The sequence below is a fragment of the Mustela erminea genome, chromosome 1 (genome assembly GCF_009829155.1).
Source record: "Mustela erminea isolate mMusErm1 chromosome 1, mMusErm1.Pri, whole genome shotgun sequence".
Taxonomy (NCBI): domain Eukaryota; kingdom Metazoa; phylum Chordata; class Mammalia; order Carnivora; family Mustelidae; genus Mustela; species Mustela erminea.
Genome location: NC_045614.1, coordinates 125,186,892 through 125,211,942, shown reverse-complemented (window position 1 = coordinate 125,211,942; position 25,051 = coordinate 125,186,892). Strand labels below are relative to the sequence as shown.

Here is a 25,051-nt window from a genome sequence, read left to right as displayed (position 1 = left end):
AATGGCTCCACATTATTAGGAATCTGTAAAGTGATCTAGTATGTAACTGGTTTTACGTCTGTGTTCATATATATATATATATGAAAGAGCCCATAACATTCTTGATCTAATCAATAACTTTAAAAGTTCCATCTCTAACACTCCAGAAATTCAAATTAGTACTTACTAACATCATTGAGTTAATCCTCAAAATCTTACTCTGTAGTATGAGGTATTCATTACAAAATAACTTCCTTCAAAACAGTTATTTAATTTTATCAGATGAATATGTGCTATTGGAAAGTTTTAATAATGAGCAGCAATAGTCAAATATCTCAAAAGAAAACTCACAAGGAAAACAAATAAATATGATCCACACTGGGAAAATACCCTGATTTCATGTAATCTCTAAGGAACTGCATTATTGTCCATCAGTAGAAATGATGTTTGTTGTTCTGAGCAAATGAAAGTTTCAGCTGCTAGTCCTCTCAAATTTAAGTTGAATTTGGTTGCCAAGGGGCATAGCCCTGAAAATGTAGGCTACCTCAAGAAGGTTCTTATCCTCTGCTACACAAACTATCAGGTTCTACGGAACTCTGGAAACAACGTATAAAATGGAAACCTATGCTGCCCAGATAGGAACTCTGGTTCAGCTCTGCCCTTACCAGCTCTTTCACTTTCAACAAGTCATTTTAGTATCAGGGAGGCTTGATTTCCACCACTGTACAACTGAGATCCCTCTCTCTCTCACATAGACACACAAACACTCAGACATGTGCATGCGCCACAGCTGCTGGGTGAAGAAATAAATCACCTAACACCCACAGAACTATGGTATGGGGCATGTGGTAGATATTGGATGTATAGGATTAGAAGTGAAGTTTATATAACACCTTTAGTGGTCATTTCTCAGTGCTCCCCTCAAAAAGAAACATGCTTTCCTTTCTCACTCTCCAAATTTGCCCAGATTCAAAGATTTAATAAGCTCATTAACATAAGATATAAATGAGGAGTGCCAAATAGATTTCAAGTCTAATCATTCTGAAGTAGTTTCCAGAACAGCTATGCAAAAAAGAGACTCCTTGGAACAAGACACACTGGGGAGGAAAGCTAAGTTTGATGGCGGACAGCTCCATGAAGGGAAAGCAGGCAAGTCACGCATTCGCCATCTTTCCTATGAAAGATACTGGTAAATGCTTCCCTTTTAAGAAATAAGTCCATTTATAAGCCAAAAGAAGAACCTGAGGGAGAGCATAAGCAGTATGGGGTGGGGGAAACCTGATACCCATTAAACCAGAGCATGTGGGAGGTTGCCCCCCTCCTGGGGTGGGGGTCAGCATTATCAATCCCATTGTCTGAGTCAAACTCTAAAGTCATCATTTTGTATTCAATCTGAACATATCTATTAAGTAACAGAGAAAAAAAATAACTTGGTATTACTCTGCATTTACTATTATTCTAATTCGTTAAAAATCTATCTCCATAAGAAAAGCTAAAAATACAGATTTCCCTTTGGTCTGCCTCTACCCTGAACCAGAGACTCTGAGGGGATATACAGATGAACTCAACTGCTTTATGTGCTTCACGATCTCGAAAGTTTGTAAACAGCCAAAAAGGTCAAACCCATTATGACTGACTCCCTTCTATTTTAAATTTAAGATTTACTCTCTCCTTTTTCTTAACTGGTCCAACCAACTTGTCCTGCATTTTGTTTTAAACCCGTGGAACTCAGACAAGCCTCAAACCCTTGCTTACATGTGCAGAAATGGGCCTTATACGGAGAATCAAATCTAACCCTCACTTTTCAAACCTCAAGTCTGAATACACAATTTTAAAGCATATAAAAAGACCATGTTTCTAATTTTATGTTTTAGTCTCTAAACTCTAACTAGAACCAGTCATTTTCTTTTGTACCCTGTCCTATTTTTTAACCTAAAAGATAGGCTTCTCAAGCAAAATAGGTGAAGGGGATTAAGAGGTCAAACTTCCAGTTATAAAATAAATAAGTCACAGAGATGGCATAGTAGATAGAGTGAATGATACTGTGATAATGTTGTATAGTGACAGACAGTGGTCACACTTACCATGGTAAGCACTGAGTCATGTACAGAATAGCTGAATTGTTTCATAAAAATAGATGGATACATAGACAAAGAGGCAGAGAGAAAGGTAACCTTTTCTTTTACCACAAGGCCTGATCCCCTTATATACAGTGGGCCCAAGTTGAATATATGGATTGAAATTCAGAAATCTCTTCTTGAAGGAAAACTCTCAAAACTTTCTTAGAATTTGTCCCAAGTTGCTTTTCTCTTACTGTAATGCTTTCCTTTCCTATAAAATTCAGCATATATCTTAATTTCTTTCTATTTCCCCAAACTCCCAAGTCAGTCATGGACCAGAGACTGTTAGGACAAGAGCCATTTATATGTCTCTCAAGCAGAAGCTGGCTTCCATGGAGACAGCCCACCAGTGGCACGGGTCAGGAGACAAGGGAAGCACTCAGACTGTTGAGCCTTATTCTTCCAGTCTGTACTGAGGAGAAAAGCAGGCCAGGAACACCAAAGAATGAACTTTGTTCAAGAATTCACCTCATACTATCAAGCCGTTCCTTCTAATAACCACTTTTGTCCACTGAGGGTCATCCATTCACCACGCAACATGGGATGATCCTTTCGCCCGAACAATAGGGAAGAGTGGAGCTTGAGGCTGAAGAAGAGGAAGAAAACAAACTTTTGAAGAGAAAAACTTAAGTGGAGAGAAGTCCTAGGAAGAAAGGTGTAGATGTGGGCTCTGGGAAGCCAGAAAGAAACAAGAAGAGAGTTGCTCGGGGTGGGGGGCACTTGGGGTAAGAAAAGAGGATCCTATATGGCAAGGTCGACATCCGGCTTTGCCTTGCGGGACCCGTTGGCCATTACCACCAGCCAGACCTCAGCGGAAACAGCCTCTGCCTTGTGGGGCCAGACCACTCGGCACCCAGCCTCAACCTTACCATGCCTCCCTAGCCTATTTTAACATCCCAAAGTCTTGCTTTCCTCCTCTGTGAAAATAAGAGGCCACATAGGAGTCTAATTCCGGGACTGGTGAACACTGAATGAGACAATCCACAAAACGCTCAGTGCAGTGCTGGGCAGGGGGTGAACACTCCCCGTTCCTGGGTCTTCTCCCTCCAAGAACCACGGCAACAAGAACAGAAGTGCTCCCGCATGGAGACCTAGTCCCTAAATGGGAAACAACCCCCATGGTAGGAAGCTGCCTTAGAGGTTAGTGAAGTGGCTTTCTTTTACCCCTCCCTGACTTCTTTACAACACAGAACACGACAGTCCTTTGAAATCTACAGTGATTCCTACGTTGACATCCTGCAGAGAGTCATGTGGCCGTTTTCCCTGAGTGTAGGAACAAGTTTTTCCACTAATATAATTCGGATGTCATTCACACTGACCTGTATAGTTTCTTTTCTGTTCAAAAAAAAAAAAAATTTTTTTTTTAACAGAGAGATCAAAGACATAAGTCCAGCAGAATCATTTCCCTCCATTTGGCAGGACTTCTCAACAATGATGGTCTAAGAGTTGACTTTTCTACAATAAGCTGTCCGATTTAATCAAGAGGATTGTTCCCGATACTGAGTCTGTACTGATGCTATTTGGCATCAGGCATTGTCTTTTACCTTGATAGACCTGCTGAGTGTCCTCTGTCTTGATAACCATGATAGCCCTTGGACATCCGGATTGTTCTTTTTTGGGAGAAAGCAAGTTCTTTTACTTACTGTCTGTGCATGAGTGGTTTCAGAGCCATCTTTCCTCTACCCCTGTGCCCCAAGCCTTTACCCTGCTTTATCTCCTCTAAATGTTCTTGGCAGGCTTCTTAGAATGCCCAGCTCCGAGGCGAAACACCCAAGAATATTTTAAGTGTCTGCGGAAGTTGCTGAAGTCAGCTTTCAGGTTCAGATGACCTTTTTTTTTTAGGAGCAGAAATTCGTGTTGGTGGGGGCAGCCTCTGTTCTCCCTGCCCTGGCTCTGTTCTCCCTCACCAGTCACCCTGGCTGCTGGTGACAAGCCTTCTGCGACTGCTGTGCATCACAGCTGGTGTGGGATTACCAAGGACGACTGGACCCAATGTTTTTGTGTTAAAAGAATTAAATCATGAATCTTACAGACTATCTACTTTATTATGTCAAATGTTCTTTCTCTCCATTTCAATAAATATATGGCATAAAGATTTTTGGATCCAGAACTACCCTTGTGACCCATCAACAAAAATGTCCACTGCTTTGTTCCAAACCCTTGAAAACACTCGGGAAAGCTTGAGGACTGAAGCTAATACTGACATAATCCAAGTGCTGTTGGCACGGATTAATTTAGCTCTCCCCACCAACACTATGAGGCAGATCCTGTTATGATCTGTTTTATTGATGAAAGAAATGCATATGGAGATGTAATTTTTCAAGGCTGCACAGCTAGTATGTAGCAAAGCTGGGATTTGAACACTCTTGACTCTAGAATCTACTTCTTCCCCTTGCTACATCCCCTTGCTTCTGTTCTGAAACAGAAGTTCTGGAAAAACATCTTCTGGCTACCAGTTAATTAAAGCTTGTGGGCTCTAAATTATGTTACAAGCCATAAACTGTAAAAAAATTATGCTAAAATTTTTTTAAAAGAGTAAACCTAGAAAAAAAAAAAAGAATAAACCTAAGAAAGAACTTTGTTAAGTAGCGTCAAATTTCTCAACCGAGAATATATAAGAGTTATCTGGCTATTGCCACATGATAGCTGAGAGAGTAAAGGGCCTAAAAGTATTAAAAGACACTAAACTTTCTAAAGATCAAGTTACCTACAATGCACTGGGTCCCATCTCCCGGCTCCCTTCCAGATTCTCTGAAAAACCAAGGATTCAGTTAGATTATAGCTTTGGGCCTCTAAGCTCTATTCACTCATGACCTGAAAATAATAATGTCTAGAACAAGACGAATAAAGTGGAAAGCCAGTAAATAACACACGGTGAAACAACACTGGTCAGAACTTTACGGAAAAGGAGAAATGAAGCAGGCTGGTTTCTTTTCTTTTTCAGTTTCTGGTCCTCTCAGACTTTCCGGACTTCAAAAAGTTGGCACTGCCTGGCTGTGCCCGCTGCTTTCACAACTGGAGTTATTTTGGCAGTTCTGAAAAACATCTTCTGGCTACCAGTGACACTGCTTAAATTGTGGGGGAGTCCTCTTCAAGAAAAAGAATACTAATTTACAAATGCAAACTTTGTGCTAGAATTACAGCCGCAGCCTCCTTACGGGTGTTCTTGCTTTTACTCTCTTTCTAGTCTAAGTTCTTGGTATGTATAAACTTTAGGTCCCCAAGTGTGTCTGTTCAGAGAGATGGAAACAGACACATGACAAATGAGAGCTCCTCCAGCCGTTCAGCTGGGAAGATCCTCATAGCACATTCATTCTTAGCAACTCCATGATACCCACCAGCGTAACAAAGGCACTAAGGAATCCTGTGTTTTAGAAAATCTGCCAAAACTTCTCTGTCCACAGAAATATTTTTGGTGGCATAGCTGTTAGCATTTCACAGGTAAAACCAGGTTTGTAAACTCTGATCTGGGTTAATTTTCATAAAGCATTCCTATATCCTAATTCTTCCTGGATAGGGAAAAAAAAAAAAGTCCAAAGTTCATGAATGCCTTCGAGGATCAGGTCCAGATTACCCAGGCTGGCACTCGGGGGCATCCCCAGTTGGGCCTTAAGCCTCTCTCTCAGCTTTACCTGCCAGCACGTCAAGAGCAAATGGTCTGTGGGAGTTGATCTACCATCCCCAGAGCGGGCAGGCTCATTACTTACAGGAGATGCCCAGTTCTCCCGTCCTCACTGCCAGACCCTCCCAGCGTGCTGGGCCCCCACTCTCAGGCTAGCGGTTAGTCCTGGACCACACCTAGCATTGTGAACTGAATAGTTCAACGTCACAGCTTTTCCTCTCCCAGCTAACCAAGGCTTCCAGAGGCACAGAACTTTTTTTTTCTTAAAGATTTATTTAATCTGAGAGACAGAAATAGCAACAGAGAGCAGGAGTGGGGAGGACAGGGAGAAGCAGGCTCCCTCCTAAGCAGGGAGCCCAACGCCGGGCTCCATCCAAACGCTCTGGGATCATAGAGGAAGGCCGAAGGCAGCCGCTAACCGACTGAGCCACCCAGGCGTCCTGAGGCAGGGAATTTTTGTCTTCTTCCTCAACCACAAGTATGCATGGATGACTTCACTGTACAAACAGATAGCACTTAATAAACATACGTTGACTAAATAAATGATTTAATGAGTAAGTCTTGGTAGACCTCCTTTCAAATCAACTGGCCCTAGAGCTTCTGGAGTCCAGGCCACCCCAGCACATGGAGGACGGACATAGAATCATATCCGGGAAACCCCAGATCCAGCCCCACGGGTCAGTGATGCAAAGAAGGGGACTCGGGAGTCATTCGATAGAGTGTACGCCCAGAGATCTATGTACCGTGTCAGGGGACTGGGTGAGAGGGTATAAAACAGGGTCCAACAGCAGGTAAGAGAAGATGAATGTTTATGAAACGCCAACATACAATTTCGTTTGCTGATCACAAAAATAGAATTCCCAGAAATTCCTTTTCAACAGATGCTTCATTCACATCTGCTAACTTCAATCAGTTGATCACTGAGTCAATTTTAATGCCATCTCAAATCCTAAATTAAATTCTCTTGTTTTCTTAACATGAAGGCTCCTGTGTTATCTTACAGCAAGAGTAGTTCTTCCCTCCAAGTAGAATAACATTAAATGGGTTCATAAAATATTCATTAACTTACATATGAACATATATATATCTGTGCCTCTAAGTTTGAATTAATTGTCTCCTGTAGCCTGGGCTCACTCAGTATTTGCTATAGGTATTTCTCTCAAGCGGTCCATCTCTTTGATTGTTCTCTCAGCTGATCTGTGGCCTGAAATGTCTTTTGATTTCTTAGCTACAAATACCTCTACTTTTATATAGTACAAAGTAACCGATTTAGGGATTTCATTTACGTAATCATAGTCACTACAATCCATGTCCAGATTATATAAATCTGTATTAGTAGCAGACTGCCAAATCTTTACTTAAATAATCCTTTTTTTTTTTTAAAGGGGGGGTTGGGGAGGGGCAGAGAGAGAGGGAGATTTTTAAGCAGGCCCCACACCCAATGCGGGGCTGATACCACAACCTGAGATCATGACCTGAGGCAAAAATCAAGAGTCAGATGCTTAACCAACTGAGCCACTCAGTTGCTCTTACCTAATACTTTTGATGCTGATAGTGATGACCTTGAACAAAAGGCAATGTCAAAGGTGGCCCATCCAAGTTCTGCCCCTGATGATCTCAAGATACGTGAGAGTGGTGGTAACAGCCGACGAGCGCAGGATTTCAACTCCACCCCTACCTACAACCAGCCAGTGACCCTGGACAAGTCTCATAGCCCCAGCGGGTCTCAATTTTCCCACATGTAATTTGAGATGCTTTGACTGGACGTGGTAAAATTGTGGGATCTATTAAGCAAATTCCATATTCTATTAAAAGAGCCTCTAAAAGGCATTTGGTTAATTAGAAACTAAAATTAGATTGAACTAGCTTCTTAGATATGAAGTTTCAGCCACATTCCTGGTTCTTCCCCGGAATCCGTCCCTGCTTCACTATGTGTTATCATGTTGCGAGGGTGACTTCAGAAGGAATTAAAGGACAAGCCTTTTCCTTGACTGGCCTTTCCTAAGAATATTTATTTATTTACACATTTTCCAATTATGAACGCATTCACTGGAATCCTTGGGACATAAGGATTCTTAACTTACATGTAAACTTAATACATTTTTGAGGAAACTAAAACCAGACCCTTTGGAGCGAATGTTATGAATGGAGGACAAAGAAACTTTAAAAAGTATTTTTTAAGTGTAGACGGGCTACTCCAAACTGATTAACCCTCTGTGGACTCATTCTGCAACTTATCAGTGATAATATCAAACGTAGTAAAAAAACAAAACCAAATTTTTTTTAAAAAGGCAAAAAGATAGGAATATAAATTTCTTGAGCGTTTGATGTTTTTACAATTTATGCATGAAAGATTATACAGATTAAGAATATACATGCTTTCTGTGAGACCCTCTCATAAGGGAAAGGCTTCTTAACAATGACTGTTTTATATTTCAGTTATAAAGTGACTCGGTTAAGAAGATTATCCATCACGGACTCTAGGATAAGTGTAAGACGCTAGGACAGCTACAGTGGGAGGAACAGAGGCATAAAAGAGATGAGTGTGTGGCTGAAGAAATTGACAATATAGGTGAAATAAAAGGTGTACACGTAAAGATAATGGTGAATACACTACAGCGTAGAATTAGAGACGAGTGATAGAGGTAACACGTGTTAAGGAAGTAAAACAGTACATCTGTTATATTTATAAAAGAGTTCTAAAAAGAGGATAAATGGAATACACTTTAAATAGGAAATGTAAAATTAAATTTAAAAGGTCTCTTCAGATTTGCTTTGGCGTCATCCGCATTGAAAAATCTGAAACCAGTGTACTAGGCACTTAATCCAAGAACAGTAATTTTACCCATTAGCATTCAGTGAAAAAAAAAAAAAAAGCCAGCCTTACCTGTACATTGGCATGGACGGACCCAGGCACTTGGTATTTCAACTCATGGGCTGTTGTTTGAGATTTGGGAAGCAGGAAAGGATAAGAAAGGGATCGATATTTTGACTTCATAATCTAAAATAAAGAAAGGTAGAAAAAGAAAAGATCCATGTGAGAAAACAGCTCCATTCCTTGCTACTTTGTGATTATAAAAGAAATTCAGAGTCATTTGAATAAGAAAAAGAAAAACTGCTCACAGTGGAGTGTTTCAATAGATTATTTTTGTGCTCTTTCTGTTTTCCAGAGGCAGAGAACTCCTCCCCTCCGGCCCTTTTTTTTTAACCTTTTGTAGTGGGCATGTATCTTTCCATTTTTTTTTTAATTTTTAATTTTTTATAAACATATATTTTTATCCCCAGGGGTACAGGTCTGTGAATCGCCAGGTTTACACACTTCACAGCACTCACCAAAGCACATACCCTCCCCAATGTCCATAACCCCACCCCCCTTCTCCCAACCCCCCTCCCGCCAGCAACCCTCAGTTTGTTTTGTGAGATTAAGAGTCACTTATGGTTTGTCTCCCTCCCAATCCCATCTTGTTTCATTGATTCTTTTCATATTTTTAAAGAAAGCTTATATGTAATCTAGAGTTATAGAGTTATATAATGGCAAAAATGGTATTTGTTTTGTAACTGATTTCTTACTATGTTGTAGATATCTTGTCATAGCAATATAGCGCCATATATCCTATTTTTAAAACTTCCTAAGAAAATGACACAGAATGATAGTTTGTTAACTAAATTCCTATTAATGTGCATTTCAGTTTTTCCTATTTTTTCAGATTAGAAGAAATATCAAAATAAATTACCTATCAGATTTATTTTTTTTAGATTTCATTTCTTTATTTGCCAGAGAGAGAGAGACAGCATAAGCAGGGGGAGCAGCAGACTCCCCAGTGACCAGGGAGCCCAACGTGGGACTCAATCCCAGGACCCTGGAATCATGATCTGCATCAAAGGCAGATGCTTAACCAATGAATCACCCAGGCATCCCCAGATTACTTTAATTTAAATACCCAAAAAAGATTTTCTGAGTTAAAGCTTGTATAGTTTTTTAAAAGCTTTCGGGGTTTACCAATTTATCCTGCCAGCAATAGACTATAAAGGCATTGGAAATCCCAACACCAACCATAGATACTAGTAGGTTAAAAAGTAATACTCCTTCATTTATTCATTCATGCTCCCTTAACTTTTGTTGAAAATATTTCCATTATTTCTTGGACTCCATGATCAGTGGGGACTCTGCTTGAGATTGCCTCTCCCTCTCCCTTTGGCCCTCCCCCACCACTCTCTAAAATAAATTAAAAAGTCTTTAAAAAATATTTCCATTATTTCTAAAAAGTTGTAAGGTTTGTGTAAATAAAAGCTTACGTAAATGAAAGATCAGATGAGATTCTCCGTTGTTGATAAAACAATTTCTTCCCAAATTATCAAGGAGACTAATGCCTTGTCATAATTTATAGTAAATGAAAGGGAACCTTAATGACACCTGGAAGGTAGGTACTTAAGTTCTTCCTGTATGTAATGAAGGCATAAAACACAGTCTGAAGAAAAGGGAACTGGCCCTATCTTTGCACACCGCTCCCCTCACTCAGAGCCACCTCCCAGAGGCCTGGCCCAGTATGAACCCAGCGTAATGCCAGGACAGGAAGGACTTCAAAGCTCGAGCTCTCCCATCTAAACAAGGTCCCTGCCCCCCTACAACAGCCCTCCAGCTGACCCACCAGCCCAAACCAGATGCTTGATCAACAACACTGAGTACCCAAAATGTGAAAAGGATCACAACAGGCCCCAAAAGTGCCATCTATCTCCCTGTGCTCTGGCAAGCAGGCACTCGAGAGTGGATGGGCTACCACAGCATCTTCTTGCCAATCCTCTAGAAGTTTCTCCTCTTCCAGGCTCTCTCTCTTTATGAATCATGATAAAACAATCCACACACCTTCGTGAAGTTCCAGCGCTGGATGAAGTGACGGGCCACGTCCCGAGCCGCCTTTCCATGGACTGCAGAGCCAATGTCATGCCAAGGCATCCGGGGCGTGGAGTATCTGTCAATGAAATCTGCCCAGGGGCCCCAGGCATGGATCGTCACTAACTGCTGGGCTGGGGATGGAGCCCTCTGATTCCAGCACCAACCCGACCATGATACAGCAAAGCAAACATGGTAACATTCACTGTGTCTCTCACACTGGGCTTGGGTGGGACAACACCTCTATAGCCTAGGAAAACATAGATACACACTGAAGAGCACAGGCCCCCACGGACCTCCCACAGGATGTGTCCATTTCACTTCGTAGGAGATAATCACTAAGCCAGGCAAGGTGTGAGTTGGTGTAAATGATCTAAGGTTGTGGACTTGATATTATATTTCTGTGCTGAAATAACCTCAGGCTATGTATACAGCCCCATCTCTAGCTTCTCTTCAATCCACCAGCACAATGATAATCTGAAAATGTGCTGTTTTCATGCTGGAAGATGAAGATGATATGCAGAAAAGGAGATGATCAAAGGGAGGACACCAGCTCTTGCAGAATTATAGATTGTTACCCCCAAAATATGAAACCTGGAGGTTTCACACAGTAAGCTACATCTCATGCTCTTTTCTTGTTGTAACTACAAGGAAAAGTCCTTCAGTGTACTACCGAACCATAGTCTCTGAAGTTTTACCAAATGTTCAAAACAAAACAAAGCAGAACAAAGGGCACTCTATCCCACAATGCGTACTTGCTCAGATGCTGACGAGTAAAAGACAAAATATAAGCAGTCACCTGCTATCGTGGCACTCACCAGCAAAAGGTTTATCCAGCTGAACCCAGTCTTTGAAGACAAAATTGCAGTAGTCCTTTCCATGCCAGAACCTGGTTTCCCCGTGCAGCTCTCCCATGCCTGTCTGCAAACTGCGGATGGAGCTGGTGTCTGGAAGGCAGCAGAGACTGTGTTCAGGTGGGCCCTGGAGAGGGGTGGGGGAGGCTCCCCTCTCGCTCATTAAACACCTAGGGACTTCTGGACTGTTCTCTTAAGGCTCAGAACTAGGGCAGCATGTGTTTCTCCAGTCTGAGGCTGTGGGCTGGCAGGGTTTCACACTGCACACAAGTCTGTCATCAGTGGGTAGGCAGGCCTGTAACCAGGCTCATTGCTGGACAATGAAATTCAACATTCTTCTCTGCATCTACCAAATGACCAAAGAATGGACCACAGCATTAACTGTGAATAAAGAACTCACTGGGAGCGTCGATGAAAAAGCAGTAAGGCCAGGTCAGGCCGAGAAACATGAAAGGCAGAGGCCATGGAGAAATCACGCCCTTGGGCCTCGGCAACCAATATGGTGCACACCCAATACGTAATTCTTGTCTTGCGCATCTCAAAAGCAAAATCCTCAAATTCGCAGGCAGTCCCTGTTCCAGCCCTGGAATTGTCAAGCTCGGTGACATTGAGATTCATTTTCTGGGGTCAGAAATTCTTTACACATAAAAGGAAGAATTTGGCCTAGATGGCACCTAAAATCTTTGGGCTCTAACATTCTACATTCCCAACATCATAAATGACATCCATTAAAAAATAGCACAACAACACACAGAATTTACGATCACATAGGCGCAAAAGCAGCCATCCGCTACAATGTTTCACAAAGAGCTCTGCTGGGACCATTTGACTTCAGGGTGAATACTTTGTCTTAAACAGTTTGTACATTCATGGGGCATGCTGACCACAAAGACAACTGGGCAGGAAGACAACCGGAGCTACAAATCACAAATGCAGCGCAGCACACAAGAGGCACAAAACAAACAAGACACTGGATGTAAAACAATTCGTTGAATGAATACATGGTAGCACGCGCCAGTGAGACTACCGGACTCTCCCCGCCCCCACCACCCACCTTCCCTTGCCACCACACGTCCCAGCACTGTCTTTCTAAACTGAAGACTGCTGGCTTAAAAGCATTTTAAGACCACCTGCTGCCTACAGGGAGTCGAATCCTAAAAGCTGCATGTGCACAGAAGGCTCTTCCCAAATGGGTGCCAACCTGCCTTTCTGAGCCTTTTCTTCCCAAAGCCAGGCACACCACATTTCTCATAGGATTTTGACAGGCGTGGTCTGTTACGTGTTCGTGCAGCTGGCACACTATTCCTTCGGTCTGGAATGATCTCCCCTCCCTCTCAGCCTCAGCTTCACGTCCTTCCAGAGCTACGTGAGCTGGTACCTGCCCTACGGATACCTTCCAGATCCCCGTAGGGGGAGGCAGCCACTGCAGGCGCTGTAGAACCGTCAGTGGCCACATGCCCTGGGGCCTCTGACTCGGTGTCATGACCCTGTAAGAAGTAGGGAAGCTCCCCATCAGGTGGTAAACCCCTCAGGGCTGGACAGTGTTCTTTCACCGCTTGGTGTAGCTCTCAGTAGTCAGTAGGCAATCAGTATTTGAAGAGCACAGGTTTTGGTTTTTGTTTTGTTTTTTTAAAGATTTTATTTATTTACTTGACAGAGAGAGAGCACAAGCAGGGGGAGCAGCAGAGGCAGAGGGAGAAGCAGACTCCCACTGAGCAGGGATCCTGGGATCATGACCTAGAGCCAAAGACAGACGCTTAAGGACTGAGCCACCCAATGTCCCAGCAGAACAAAAATTCTTAAACGATCACCACACACACTGCTAGTATTGAGCTACCCCGGGCTCAATGTGGGGCTTGATCCCATGACCACAGAGATCATGATCTGAGCTGAAAGCAACAGTGAGACACTTAACCAACCATGCCACCCAAATGCCCCATCAAGGTCTTTTGTGCCCAAGTGAAACTGACATTGCAAAGAAACTAGCACTTTATAGCCTCAGGAAAGGAAGTTATTAACTCAAGTATTAGTTTCAGTTTCTCATGAAGAGTGACTCTACGTTTAATTCGGGTTTCAAGTCCTATGAGACAATATAAGTTTAAGTCATTACACAGTTTAAATGTAGAGCTGTGCTCTTTAAACTCCTTTAATAGCAGACCCTTATTTTTTTTTCCCCCAACACAAATTCTCATGGAACTTCACCATATATATGGAAGCAGAATTTCTCTGCTTGAAGCAAGTACCCATAGCACTGGGAGGGTCCAGGGCCCACCTCCTCAGAATTCCTCTCAGAGCCCCTGAGAAACTTCAGGGTCCACAAGTACCCAGCCACAGAAACTGGGCTCTACTTCAGTATTCTCAATAGCACACAAGAACCATGACTTTGGACTTTAGCCACATGCTTGGAATGCAGTAATCTGCATTTTTGCTAAATCACAAATCTGAATTATGAGCTCTGGGAGGCTGATAAACCGGAACACCATTGTGCAAGCTGCTTATCATCCCTGACCCTGAGTTTCCTCGTCTGTGAAAAGGGCGATAACGCTAGTACTACCAAGTACCACCAGTGCTCAGTGGCATCACAGGCAGTCAGCACACAATAAACCAGTTTATGATTTTACCGTGGTCACCATTGTTACTTATCCCTTTATGTGATCTGTTGCCAAATCCCTCTTCATCCCCACCTCCGCATTTTGGGCCCTGATTAACTTATTCGAATACTTCATTCTTGCAAAAGCTTATCAGATTACAATTTCTAGTAACACGTGTGGTGTGGATGCGGTGCAAACAGAAAGCCAGTCCAGAAACACACACGCTCTGCTCATGCAGCGAAAGCGGACGCCCGAGGACGTTCAGCCGCCTCACACATCACTTACCCACGTCAGGTCTAGCGAGCCCCTGCTCAGACTTACTGGAAGAGCGAAAGAGTTTCAGGTGGGGTTTTAAACCATGGATTAAATTCTGACGACTTCTACAGTGATTACAATAACCTGGAGAAAGCCAAAATTTCTTTTTTTTTTTCTTTTTTACAAAGAAATATATATACATCAAGTTTTCTAAACCGAAACGCAGGCTCCATCATTTTTAAAAGGAGACAAGGCTATAAAATCAGTCACAAATTCTGTGCAACAGAAAACTGCCGAAATTTAAGGCAGATGTGAAAAGAAGAGCCCATTGACCAGATGTAGGAAATCGAATGTCTGAAGATAAAAGCTTCACATATTTCTGGATAGGAAGAGAAAGGAAATTTCTTCTCTGAAAAGTGAAGGACGCCTAATACTTTTCTTTTTTCTTTATAACTTGGCGTTTTTTTAGAAACACCGAGTCATTTGGCTACCATCAGAAATATGAATTGTGGTTGTTATGACTCCTTCTGTGAATTAAACAATCAATCGGTTCTCAAGTGAGACCAACAAAGCCACAAAATGGCAAGGATACTGAATAAACAGGGTGACAGAGCCCCTATGACTCCATTCCGGAGAGACAGGTTTTAAAGACTGGTACACCGTATCCAGCTGTGGAAGGACAAATTGTCATCAAGACACATTGTAGCAAAGACCAAGACTTACTGGAGGCGCTGTCAACGCTGCTGATGCTGTCCGCGTTGTGCAGGTGGTGCTTGTACAGCTGCCTGTAGAGGCTAAATTTAGAGAACTTTCTGGACTTTCCTATTCCTTTCAGTTTTGAATCCATATCATCAACACTCTTCAGGGTGGGCGGATTTTTACTAGATTTATTTTTATCTTTGAGGCTCAAGGATTCCATGGACTCTGTTGTTTCAGCCTGAGAAAATTATTGGGGGGGAAAAAAAAGACACTGTGTAACATTCGGGGCCACATGATCCCGTCATTCCAGCTGAGGTGTCAAGTTCACACCAGACGGAGGCTCTCTATCAGACACACAGTAGTGGGTGAGGTCAGCCCCCGGGCAGTGGAGAATTCTTCCGAGCTGTTTCAACACTCTCTAAGAGAGACCTGGCGTGCCATGGTAGTTCCTCCTTCAGTAGACCGAATTCTTGAAATTTCATACCAGCTAACCTTTGTATCTCAAACACAATTAATTACACGAGTTATATTCACTGTTGAGCGTCTGAACTTCTGCCTCTGATAAATGTTAAGTAGTGCTTTTTCTGCCAATTGTTTTCCTGGCTACTTATTCACTAAATCTCTCTCTCTCTCTCTCTTTTTTTTTTTTCTAGAAAAGTTGCCATGATATCCAGCAGTAAAATAAGATGGAGCCCATCAAAATTTTTAATAAGTGTATTGATATTTTGGCAATGGTTCGAGTTGAAACTAAGTGCTGCATATGGTTATAGGCAGATGGATGTTTTGGCAGCTCTTGGTTTGAAAGGTACTCTGAGAAGTTATTAACTTCCCATATTCAGAAAGAAGTCCCTCCTGTGACTCCAGACTGACCTTGCCTCTATTTGCATGTCTTTAAGAAGGAAGATTTCAAAAGCCTTGGCATTTGTAATAAGACTGCTTATTTAACTTAAAGCCCAACTGATGCGTATTTTTGATTATGAATTTTTCTTCCAAATAGGAAATGAATCATTTAAATGGGAAACAAAGATGCTGACTGTGAGCTAGCAAATGCACTATTGGATCTCTTCTCTCTTACAAGGGAAGAGACTGAGATTAAGAGATGCAAGGTTACAGACTTGCTGGGTGGTATTTCAAACCAGATCTGTCCATCCAGAAAAGGCCACTCCTCACTGAACCAGTCAGTCATGCTAATGATGCTTACTTGTATCAATCGTGTCCCGTTTATGCAGTTCCATAAAGGTGAAATTTACTTACTGTAAGGGAACCCAGAGATGGTCCTACAGTGACACGCTTCACACTGCCCACGTCCGTGAGTCTGTGTTCGTTGTCATCCCATCTGCCATAGGCCAGGTCGATCCCACCCACAAAGGCCACTGACTGGTCAATGATAACAAGTTTCTCATGATGAGCCCACAGATATACACTGGATGACACATGATCTGGGTGTCTCATCACCTTGGGAGGGAAAAGAAAAACCCACATGTAATGCACTTTTCCTTCATGGTAAAATAACATAGATCTGTTTTCTCCCCTGAATAACGCTTTTTTTCTTCCTTTCTTTCTCCCTCCCTTCCTTTCTTTCTTTCTCTCTTTTGTTTTCTTCCAAGAGTTTTTTAAAATTCAAGTTAGTTAACACATAATGTAGTATCAGTTTCAGGGGTAGAATTTAGTGATTCATCACTTGCTATTAACACCCAAGGCGCATTACAACAAGTGCCCTCCTTAATGCCCATCACCCCATTTACCCCATTCCCTCACCCACCTCCCCTCCAGCAACCCCCAGTTTGTTCCCTAGAGTTAAGAGACTCTTATGGTTTGCCTCCCTCTTTATTTTTATCCTTTTTTTCCCTTCCTGTGTTCACCTGTTTTGTTTCTTAAATCCCATATGAATGAAATCCTATGGTATTTGTCTTTCTCTGACTTATTTTGCTTAGCCTAATACCCTCTAGTTCCATCCTCGTCGTTGCAAATGGCAAGACTTCATTCTTTTTGATGGCTGAGTAATATTCCTTTGTGTGTGTGTGTGTGTGTGTATTATTCTATATCTATTCATCAGTCGACAGAAATTTGGGTTCTTTCCATAGTTTGGCTATTGTGAACACTGCTGCTATAAACATTGGGGTGCATTTGCTCCTTCAGATCACTATTTTTGTATCCTTTGGATAAATACCTAGTAGTGCAGTTGCTGGGTCACAGGGTAGTTCTATTTTTAACTCTTTGGGGAACCTCCATACTGTGTTCCAGTGGCTGCCCCAGTTTGCATCCCACAACAGTGTAAGAGGGGTCCCCTTTATCTGCATCTTTGCCAACATCTGTTGTTTCCTGACTTGTTATTTTTGGCATGCTCCCCTGAATAGCATTTTCTATAACTCAAATACCAAAATGTTCTATGTAGACACCGAAGTTCTAATTTCATTCTCAATATTTAGAAGAAGACTCCTAGTTACTTTTTAAGCCTCTCAACCAGTCCCACCCCATAGCACATTTTGCTGCCATTTAGCTAGAAATCTGGCCACATGGTTCAGTAAAAGTCAGCTCAACACAATAGCTGATTCTTTTTTCTATATTATGGAGTTCCGTTATACCTGCTATTATTTAAAAAATTTTGAAAGTGTTTAACCAACATCTATCTCTGACAAAATTTTTAATAGGTATATTGACATTTTGGCAGCCCTTGAGGTAAAATGGCAAGCATATGGATATAGGAATATACATACTTCGACAGCTCTTGATTTGAAAGATATTTTGAGATGTTATTAACCTCCTGCTTTCAAACAGAATTCTTTCTAAATGATCCCAGACTGACGTATTTTTGTGTATTTTTAAGTAGAAATATTCCAAAAACTTTGGAGACTACTTATTTTTTTAGTAACCTACTTCTTTTGTGTGTGGTAAAATATACATAACATAAAATTACCATATTGACCATTTTTCAATGTACAGTACAGTGGCAGTAAGTACATTCATATTGTTCAGTCATCCCCACTATCTCCAGAACTCTTCATTTTGCAAAACTGAAACTCTATACCCATTGAACCATAACTCCCCCATTCCCTCCTTCCTGCAAGCCCTGGGAAACACCATTCTACTCTCTGTCTCTACGACTTTGACTTACATATGTATCAATAGAATCATAAATATTTGCCTCTTTGTGACTGGCTTATTTCATATAGAATAATGTCCCCAAGGTTCATCTATATTTTAGCATATGTCAGAATTCCCTCCCTTTTTGAGACTGAAATATATTCCACTGTATGTGGAATCTCAACATTATTGGGAGTAGGATAGGAAAGTGTCCAACTATTATTGTAGAGCTGTCAATTCTGTCTTCAATTCTATCAATATTTGCTTTACCTATTTTGATGGTCATTACTAGGTAGGTACATGTTATAATTGCTGCACTAAAACTTTTATTAATATAGAACATCCTTCCTTGTCTACTATAAGCTTTTTCTACTTCAAGTCAATTTCATCTGCTATTAGTATAGCCACCCCTGCTCTCTTTTGATTACTATTTACATGGGACACCTTTTTTGGAACCAAATTAAATATATAATTGTTATGTATTTGAAGCCTGCTGGAGATTTATTAATTCATTGCTTTGCTAGATCTCAAAGACTGAGGAATAACTACAGATAGGCTTTAAATCTTCGGTAAATATTGAATAGCTTTTTTTAAAGCTGCTTCCTGTATTTATTTACTTTATTAGTTTTTTATAGAAGTTGCTATTAAGAGAAAGCTTCTTAAATCCTAGAGGAGCTCTCTGTTGCTACTAGCACTGAAGGGGTGTCACAAGGAGATCACATGTAAGAGGTTCCAGGACAATCTTAACGAGGAGCACGGGACTTTGACAGAGCTTCTGAACCCTGAAACAATTCTAAAAGGTGTGTTCTTGGCTAAATGATCAGGGTTGGAAATGTGAACTCTGCTGACTCCATCAATAGCAGATGTACAACAAAGCAGAGTATTTTATTTCTAAAAAGGATACGATGCTATTTATTCAAACTATCCATTAGAGAACTCTACAGATAACACTACTCCAAGCAAAACACATCTGAAAAACTACAGAATCACAGAGAAGAAGTACTGTTAGAAGGATGAACCTAATACCTTTATGTTGGGGTGTAGACGCATCAAAGTTCTCTTGCTGTATTCACTGTTGATCCCAAGAGCAAGCTCCACCTCTTTGTAAAGCATCACAAAAATTCTCACTCCCTGTTGCTGTCAAGGGGGAAAACACAGGGAGGAATGAGAGCTTCTGGAAGTCAGTGAGGATTTTCTTTCTCTTTTTCCTTCCCGTGCATTACAAACTTTCCTCTACCAACAAGTATAAGAAACTATTTAATGAGAATACAATACAAGAAGGTGACACGCAAGTGTATTTTAAGATACAAATATCAAAAATAAAAATCTATCTCCCTTTCATTCCTGTGACTTGTCACACCAGGAGACAGTGTCAGTAGCCGATTCATTAGAGCCAAAACGCTGAAATGGTAACCTCCTTACTGAAAGTGTCTGATGATCTTATACCTCTAAACATTTTCAAACATTTGTCACTGAGCATAGTTTTTGCTGGATTCATGTTACAAGATTAGAGTTTTTGGTTTGTTTTTATTATACTTCAATTAGTTGAAATAGTAGTGACATGAAACTCTGATGCAGTAAATTATAGTAAATATCCCCTAAATGTTTCTGGAGCAATTTAATAGAATTTTTCTTTATTAAAAACCATTAAATAGAAAAACATTTCTTTATCTTCAACAACAAATATATTGATTCATACTCTTAATCCACAATTACATCATTAATGTCTGTTTGTGAAATGACTCCTTTGGAAGTCAGTTTCTCTAACATCCAAAAATCCCCGAGTTTTAACAACAGCACAAAATTAACATCAATCTAATTTGAGACCCTGGTCTTAAAAGAAGATAGACAAGACTGTTGTGAGGGTCAAATTAAATCAGAAGAGCCTGATAAACTTTTAACATGCTATACACATAACATTTTTTATTAATAGTAACTATCAAAAAGACAATGTGTAACAGCTGGTAGTATAAAAAAACCCAAACTCCTGGAGCACCTGGGTGGCTCAGTGGGTTAAGCCTCTGCCTTCGGCTCAAGTCATGATCTCAGGGTCCAGAGATCAAGCCACCTCAGGCTCCTTGCTTATCAGGGAGTCTGCTTCTCCTTCTGCCCCTTCCCCTGCTCATGTGCTCTCTCTCTCTCTCTCTCTCTCTCTCTCTCAAATAAATAAATAAATAAATAAAATCTTAAAAAAAAAAAACGTAATATTTTCTCCTACAGTTCTGTGTAGTGATAAGGTTTTAGCCTGTATGAATCTGCCCACACCTAAATGTCCTTCCTCCTCTCCCTGTCCAGTCACATGGTTCCCTCACCAACATACAGTTCAGAATGTGTACTCCTCCAAGAAACTCTTATCTCATTTACCCACACGTCTTGTATGACCTTTTTACTTTTTTAGGTTTGCATCCTCAGTATTGTGCAATTTGCAACATCTGAATTTGCATCATCTACATCCAGCAACTCTGAAGGCATTCTGACACACACTGCACACACACTGGGTAACGTACATACACCTAGGCACTTGATAGCCTACCGATAAAGGCAAGAATTTCCCCATGATACAGTACCCTCTAAAGTATTAGAAATACAGGCATATCTAATAAAACTATAGTGACAAGTGACATATCTAATAAAACTAAAGTGACAATTTAGTTAGAATTTAAATTAACAATCCATGGTAATTAAGCATGGGCATAGTTCATAGTGGAAATCAGAGCCATTAATTTAAGAAGCCAATTGGGTTGAACACATCTAATTTATAAGAAGAACTGGTTACTTTTACAACACTATAAAAATGTGAAGTAACATAGGAGTTAATATTTTTAGGTTGCAGGGTATAAAACCAAATATATATATAGTTTCCCAATAATGATCTGCCAATATTAAGAACCATTTTTGGCCCCTAAATCCTTATAATAACACATCACTTCAAAGTATGAACATTCTGTAAAATGCGAAAAGTGTATACATTTTTGGAGGAACATATACTAAATATATGTTCTAAGCTGCGTTAATGAAATTTGAGTACTATAAGACCCATTCTGACTCAAAAAAATAGATTGAAAATATATATGTAATCTTTCTGGTTAACAGCTGAGTTTTGGAACTTGCTTATTACTGATTATAACTATGCAACTATTATTGCAACCAAGTGTAAAGTACAAATATGAGTAAAAAAAATAGGAAGTGAAACAGTAAGCAAGGAATAAACTGATTAACTTCTAACAGTTTTGGCCCTCAGGGCTCTGTAATAAACCACTGATAGAGGGCTTTAAATGAAAACTGGAACATTATTTTTTTTTCCCTTACTGTTCATATTTACTCTGCTATCTGAGTACTTTAGGATTCAGCACTAGAAACCAGTGATTAAAAAAATGCCTCCCATTGAAAGATACAGTATAAAGTTTAAAACCCAAAATTGCAACCTAAATTATAAAATGTTACACCTGACATCTTTCATCATGGTTCATTTGTTTTAAATGGATGAAATTCTGCTTCTCAGGCTTATGCAATTACCATACTTGAAGGACAGTAGCTGCAGTTTAGAAACTGGCCTAAATCTGACAGTTTTTGATTTACCTACATAACTAATGGATTTTTGAAATAATAGAGATGTTAACACTAATGGATTACATTACTACCCTCCATCTATTAATACCTGACATCTTCTTCTATAATTTGTTTTTTCTCCTTGAAATAAATTAACTCCAAAGGATAAAATTTAAAGAAAAAAAAGGAAACAGGGTAGAGACTTTCAAGTCTTTTTAGCTTATATGCAAAGTACTAATAAGGAAGTAATTGAAGAAAACAGCTCATTTTAGGTAATTTGGTTTACAATTATTTACTGACATCCATATCATAATAAATGGTTAACTAGTGACAAGATTTCTATGATCATAAAGCAATAAATTCCTCTTCTTTTGGTCAAGGTACTACAACCCTATCATAAACTCTAAACTACAAAGGGCAAAGGAAAAATGTTTCTGGACAATGAAGGCATTTGCCAGGTCACAGTAGTGCAGACTTACACAAAACATGGGAAATACTTGTGTAAAATGGAAGCCAAACTAGAACAGAAACCATGAGAGACTGTGGACTCTGAGAAACAAACTGAGGGTTTGGAGAGGGGGCAGGGGAGAGGGAGTGTAAGGGGCGATGGGTGAGCCTGGTGGTGTGTATTAAGGAGGGCGCATATTGCATGGAGCACTGGGTGTGGTGCATAAACAATGAATCTTGGAACACTGGAAAAAAAATTAAAAAAAGAAAAGAAAAGAAAAGGGGACTGATATTAATTCTGTAATTTAAGAACCACACATCTGAAGCATCCAGTGTTTTACTAATGCAAAGTATTAATAAGGCAAGCAGAAAAATGGATGGCTTGTAGTGGACTTGTGATGCCATGTTTCTTAACTCTGCTGAAGTCATGTAACCAAAAGATTAGCAGAATACACTTCACGGTGTAAACACAGAATAAACTTCGTGAAACTCGAATTTTACAAGATGAAAGTTCTGTTCACTTTTCTAATTAGTGTTGAATCAAGTAAACCAGACATAGTATTAGACACAGTAGGAATTTTTAGGAGCTTTACATGTATAAAATACATGTAATGACAATAAAAAATGAGAATTTTTTATAGTTAAAGTCAAAAGAGACTTTTTTTTGAGCCAGTGTTTTCTCTAATTTATCAAGATACTGTGGTCACAATGTTTTCTAAATGCTGCCAAGTGTGTCCACTGCTTCAAGATAGCCTAACTTACACATCCCCAAGACAATCCTAATTTTAACAGGACTTCTGCAGAGAGTATAGTAGTTTGGGAAAATGAAAAGCAAAAGACAAAAAAAAAAAAAAAATCATACCCTCATTACTCAAATGTAAGCACAGTGAAAGAGGACAAACGCTCCTATGCCTTTTTTCTTTTTTTGAACCACTTCTTTTTGAAGCATTGTTCTCAAGGTTAAAGATACATTCTTCCCTTCCCAGACATGCCCCTCTAGCCCACCACTTTGATAAGATCCTGTTTGATTTTTCTGGGTGAAGATGTGATTATTTGTCTCATTTGACCATCCCAAACATCTTTCCCTCCTAATGATCACTAATTGCAGCTCTAGAATGTGTCTTTTGGTCTAGGACAGAAAGAAACTGCCTGACAACAAAATCCCACCTGAGGACCTAAACCCTTTTCAGTAAGTCTCTGGGTTGCTGCACTTGAAGATTCTTTTGGTGCAGATCCCATTAGCAAAATCATAGGTTCCCAGGGTTGAAATATACACACTGGATACAGGAATACAGTTGCCGTAACTATGATGCAACTTAGCTCTTAGGGCAGGGGCAGAACGTGCAGACCTGTGGGAAACCTGGGATGTTGACTTGAGCTGTAATCAGTCTGTAGGTCAAGGCTGCCTTATACTATTTTAAATTATAACACTGCTTATCAAAAGGCCAAAGAAATGGGAAAATACCAACTTGGCTATCACCAGAGAAACAAAATATTGTATTTCTTCCCTAAAAACTGCCATTATAAGTGATGATTGCCTATGTATCTGCTATGAGGCAGAGACACTGCCCCCAAATCTACACAATGAGACAGAAGGAAAAGGTCTTTATTTAACTATTTCTCCCCCCAAATCTACAAAATGAGATAGAAGGAAAAAGTCTTTATTTTAATCAGCCTTGTGGACCTCCAGGACCCATTAATGTAAGAATAAATGTTATTTCAACCCAGTACTTTGTGAAGGTAGTGGGTTTCAGAAACTAAATTATTTATGTGAAACAGTGTTTACAAATAGGAAATGTCAATTTAGAATGATCAGGGAGGTAAAAATTTATGACCAAAATAATATGGTGTAGCTAGATTAAGGAAGAGCGATTCTGCCAAGTGAACCATAGGAAATTTGTACTTAATAATATTACTATTTCCGCAGGAACTTTTTAAAAATCATTATATACAATTTAAAAATTTCAAGTTTCATGAAGCAGATGAAATTGAAAGGAAGCACCGTTCTCATGCAATAATATTTACTTGGCCACAGTGTTCACCTAGGACCTCTCCAGGGTTCGTGGGCCATAAAAAGCGAAGACAACCCAGGCTAGTGATAGAAAAGTAAACTGGCTAGTAGCCTAAGGAGAAAGCAAACACAGGAAAGCTAACATGACATAGAGGGCCAGGCCTGCAGGATCTACTCCCTGAGCCCTGCTGGGGCATTTCCTAGCTTTCTGGAGTTACTCAGATGTCCCCTAGGCACCTCGCACTCAAGTCAGCTAGAATGTAGCTCCTTGGGCCTGAGTTCTCCCCACTTTCTCCCCCTGCCAGATTCACCTTCCTCACACACCACCTTGATCAGATCATTCCTCCTCTACCAGGCTCCATTACCCAATAGTTCCCCACTTTCTTCCATAAAGTCCAAACCACTGTCGTGGCTCACAAGCCTCTACATCTGGCTGCAACTGCCTTTCCCACTCGATCCCCCCATCCCACCTAAGCTAACACTCAGCTATAATCAACCTTGTCACTCCACTGTCGTTGACAAAGCTTTCAGACTCCCTGTCCCCAGAATGTTTCCTCACCACATTTTCTACACCTAGACACTTCCTCCTGTCATTTCAAACTTTTTTCGCCCATTCCAAATGCCCTAAATGCCTCATATTGTGAGGGGCTTCCCTGTTAGAGCTACCCAAAGATCTCCCTCCTGCCTTTGAATCTTGGCACTGCCTCTGTACCCACTTGACTCTTGTATAGATAGAGTTTTAAGCCCTCTCCAGTCAGGAATCATGTCTTTTATTTATATACATCCCCATATGATAAGCCAAGTGCCTTGCACATAGTAGACACTCAGCAAATACATGTTGATTGAAACCTACAGCGGTGAAGTGTTTCATAGGTACCTTGAAAAGAGGATTTACTAGTATGGTTGACTATTGGTAGGCAAGGCTGGAACAACTGAACTAAAATGGGAT

General features: G+C 40.5%; 1 protein-coding gene across 7 annotated transcripts in view; it reads right to left on the bottom strand.

Moving 5' to 3' along the window:
- PLD1 (phospholipase D1) overlaps window positions 1-25,051 on the bottom strand; it is a 198,148-nt gene that overhangs the window by 49,299 nt on the left and 123,798 nt on the right. For 6 of the 7 annotated variants that reach the window (XR_004285288.1, XM_032341350.1, XM_032341336.1 and 3 more), the window contains 7 exons: window positions 19,122-19,232; window positions 16,266-16,466; window positions 15,036-15,249; window positions 14,343-14,456; window positions 11,431-11,559; window positions 10,586-10,704; window positions 8,609-8,722 (listed from right to left, as the gene is read on the bottom strand). Coding sequence is in view for 6 of the 7 variants with exons in the window: in XM_032341350.1 (XP_032197241.1) it covers window positions 8,609-8,722; window positions 10,586-10,704; window positions 11,431-11,559; window positions 14,343-14,456; window positions 15,036-15,249; window positions 16,266-16,466; window positions 19,122-19,232 (1,002 nt within the window). In the remaining variant the exon portion in view is untranslated. The remainder of the gene's footprint in view (window positions 1-8,608; window positions 8,723-10,585; window positions 10,705-11,430; window positions 11,560-14,342; window positions 14,457-15,035; window positions 15,250-16,265; window positions 16,467-19,121; window positions 19,233-25,051) is intronic. The other variant, XM_032341340.1, reaches the window with a different exon arrangement.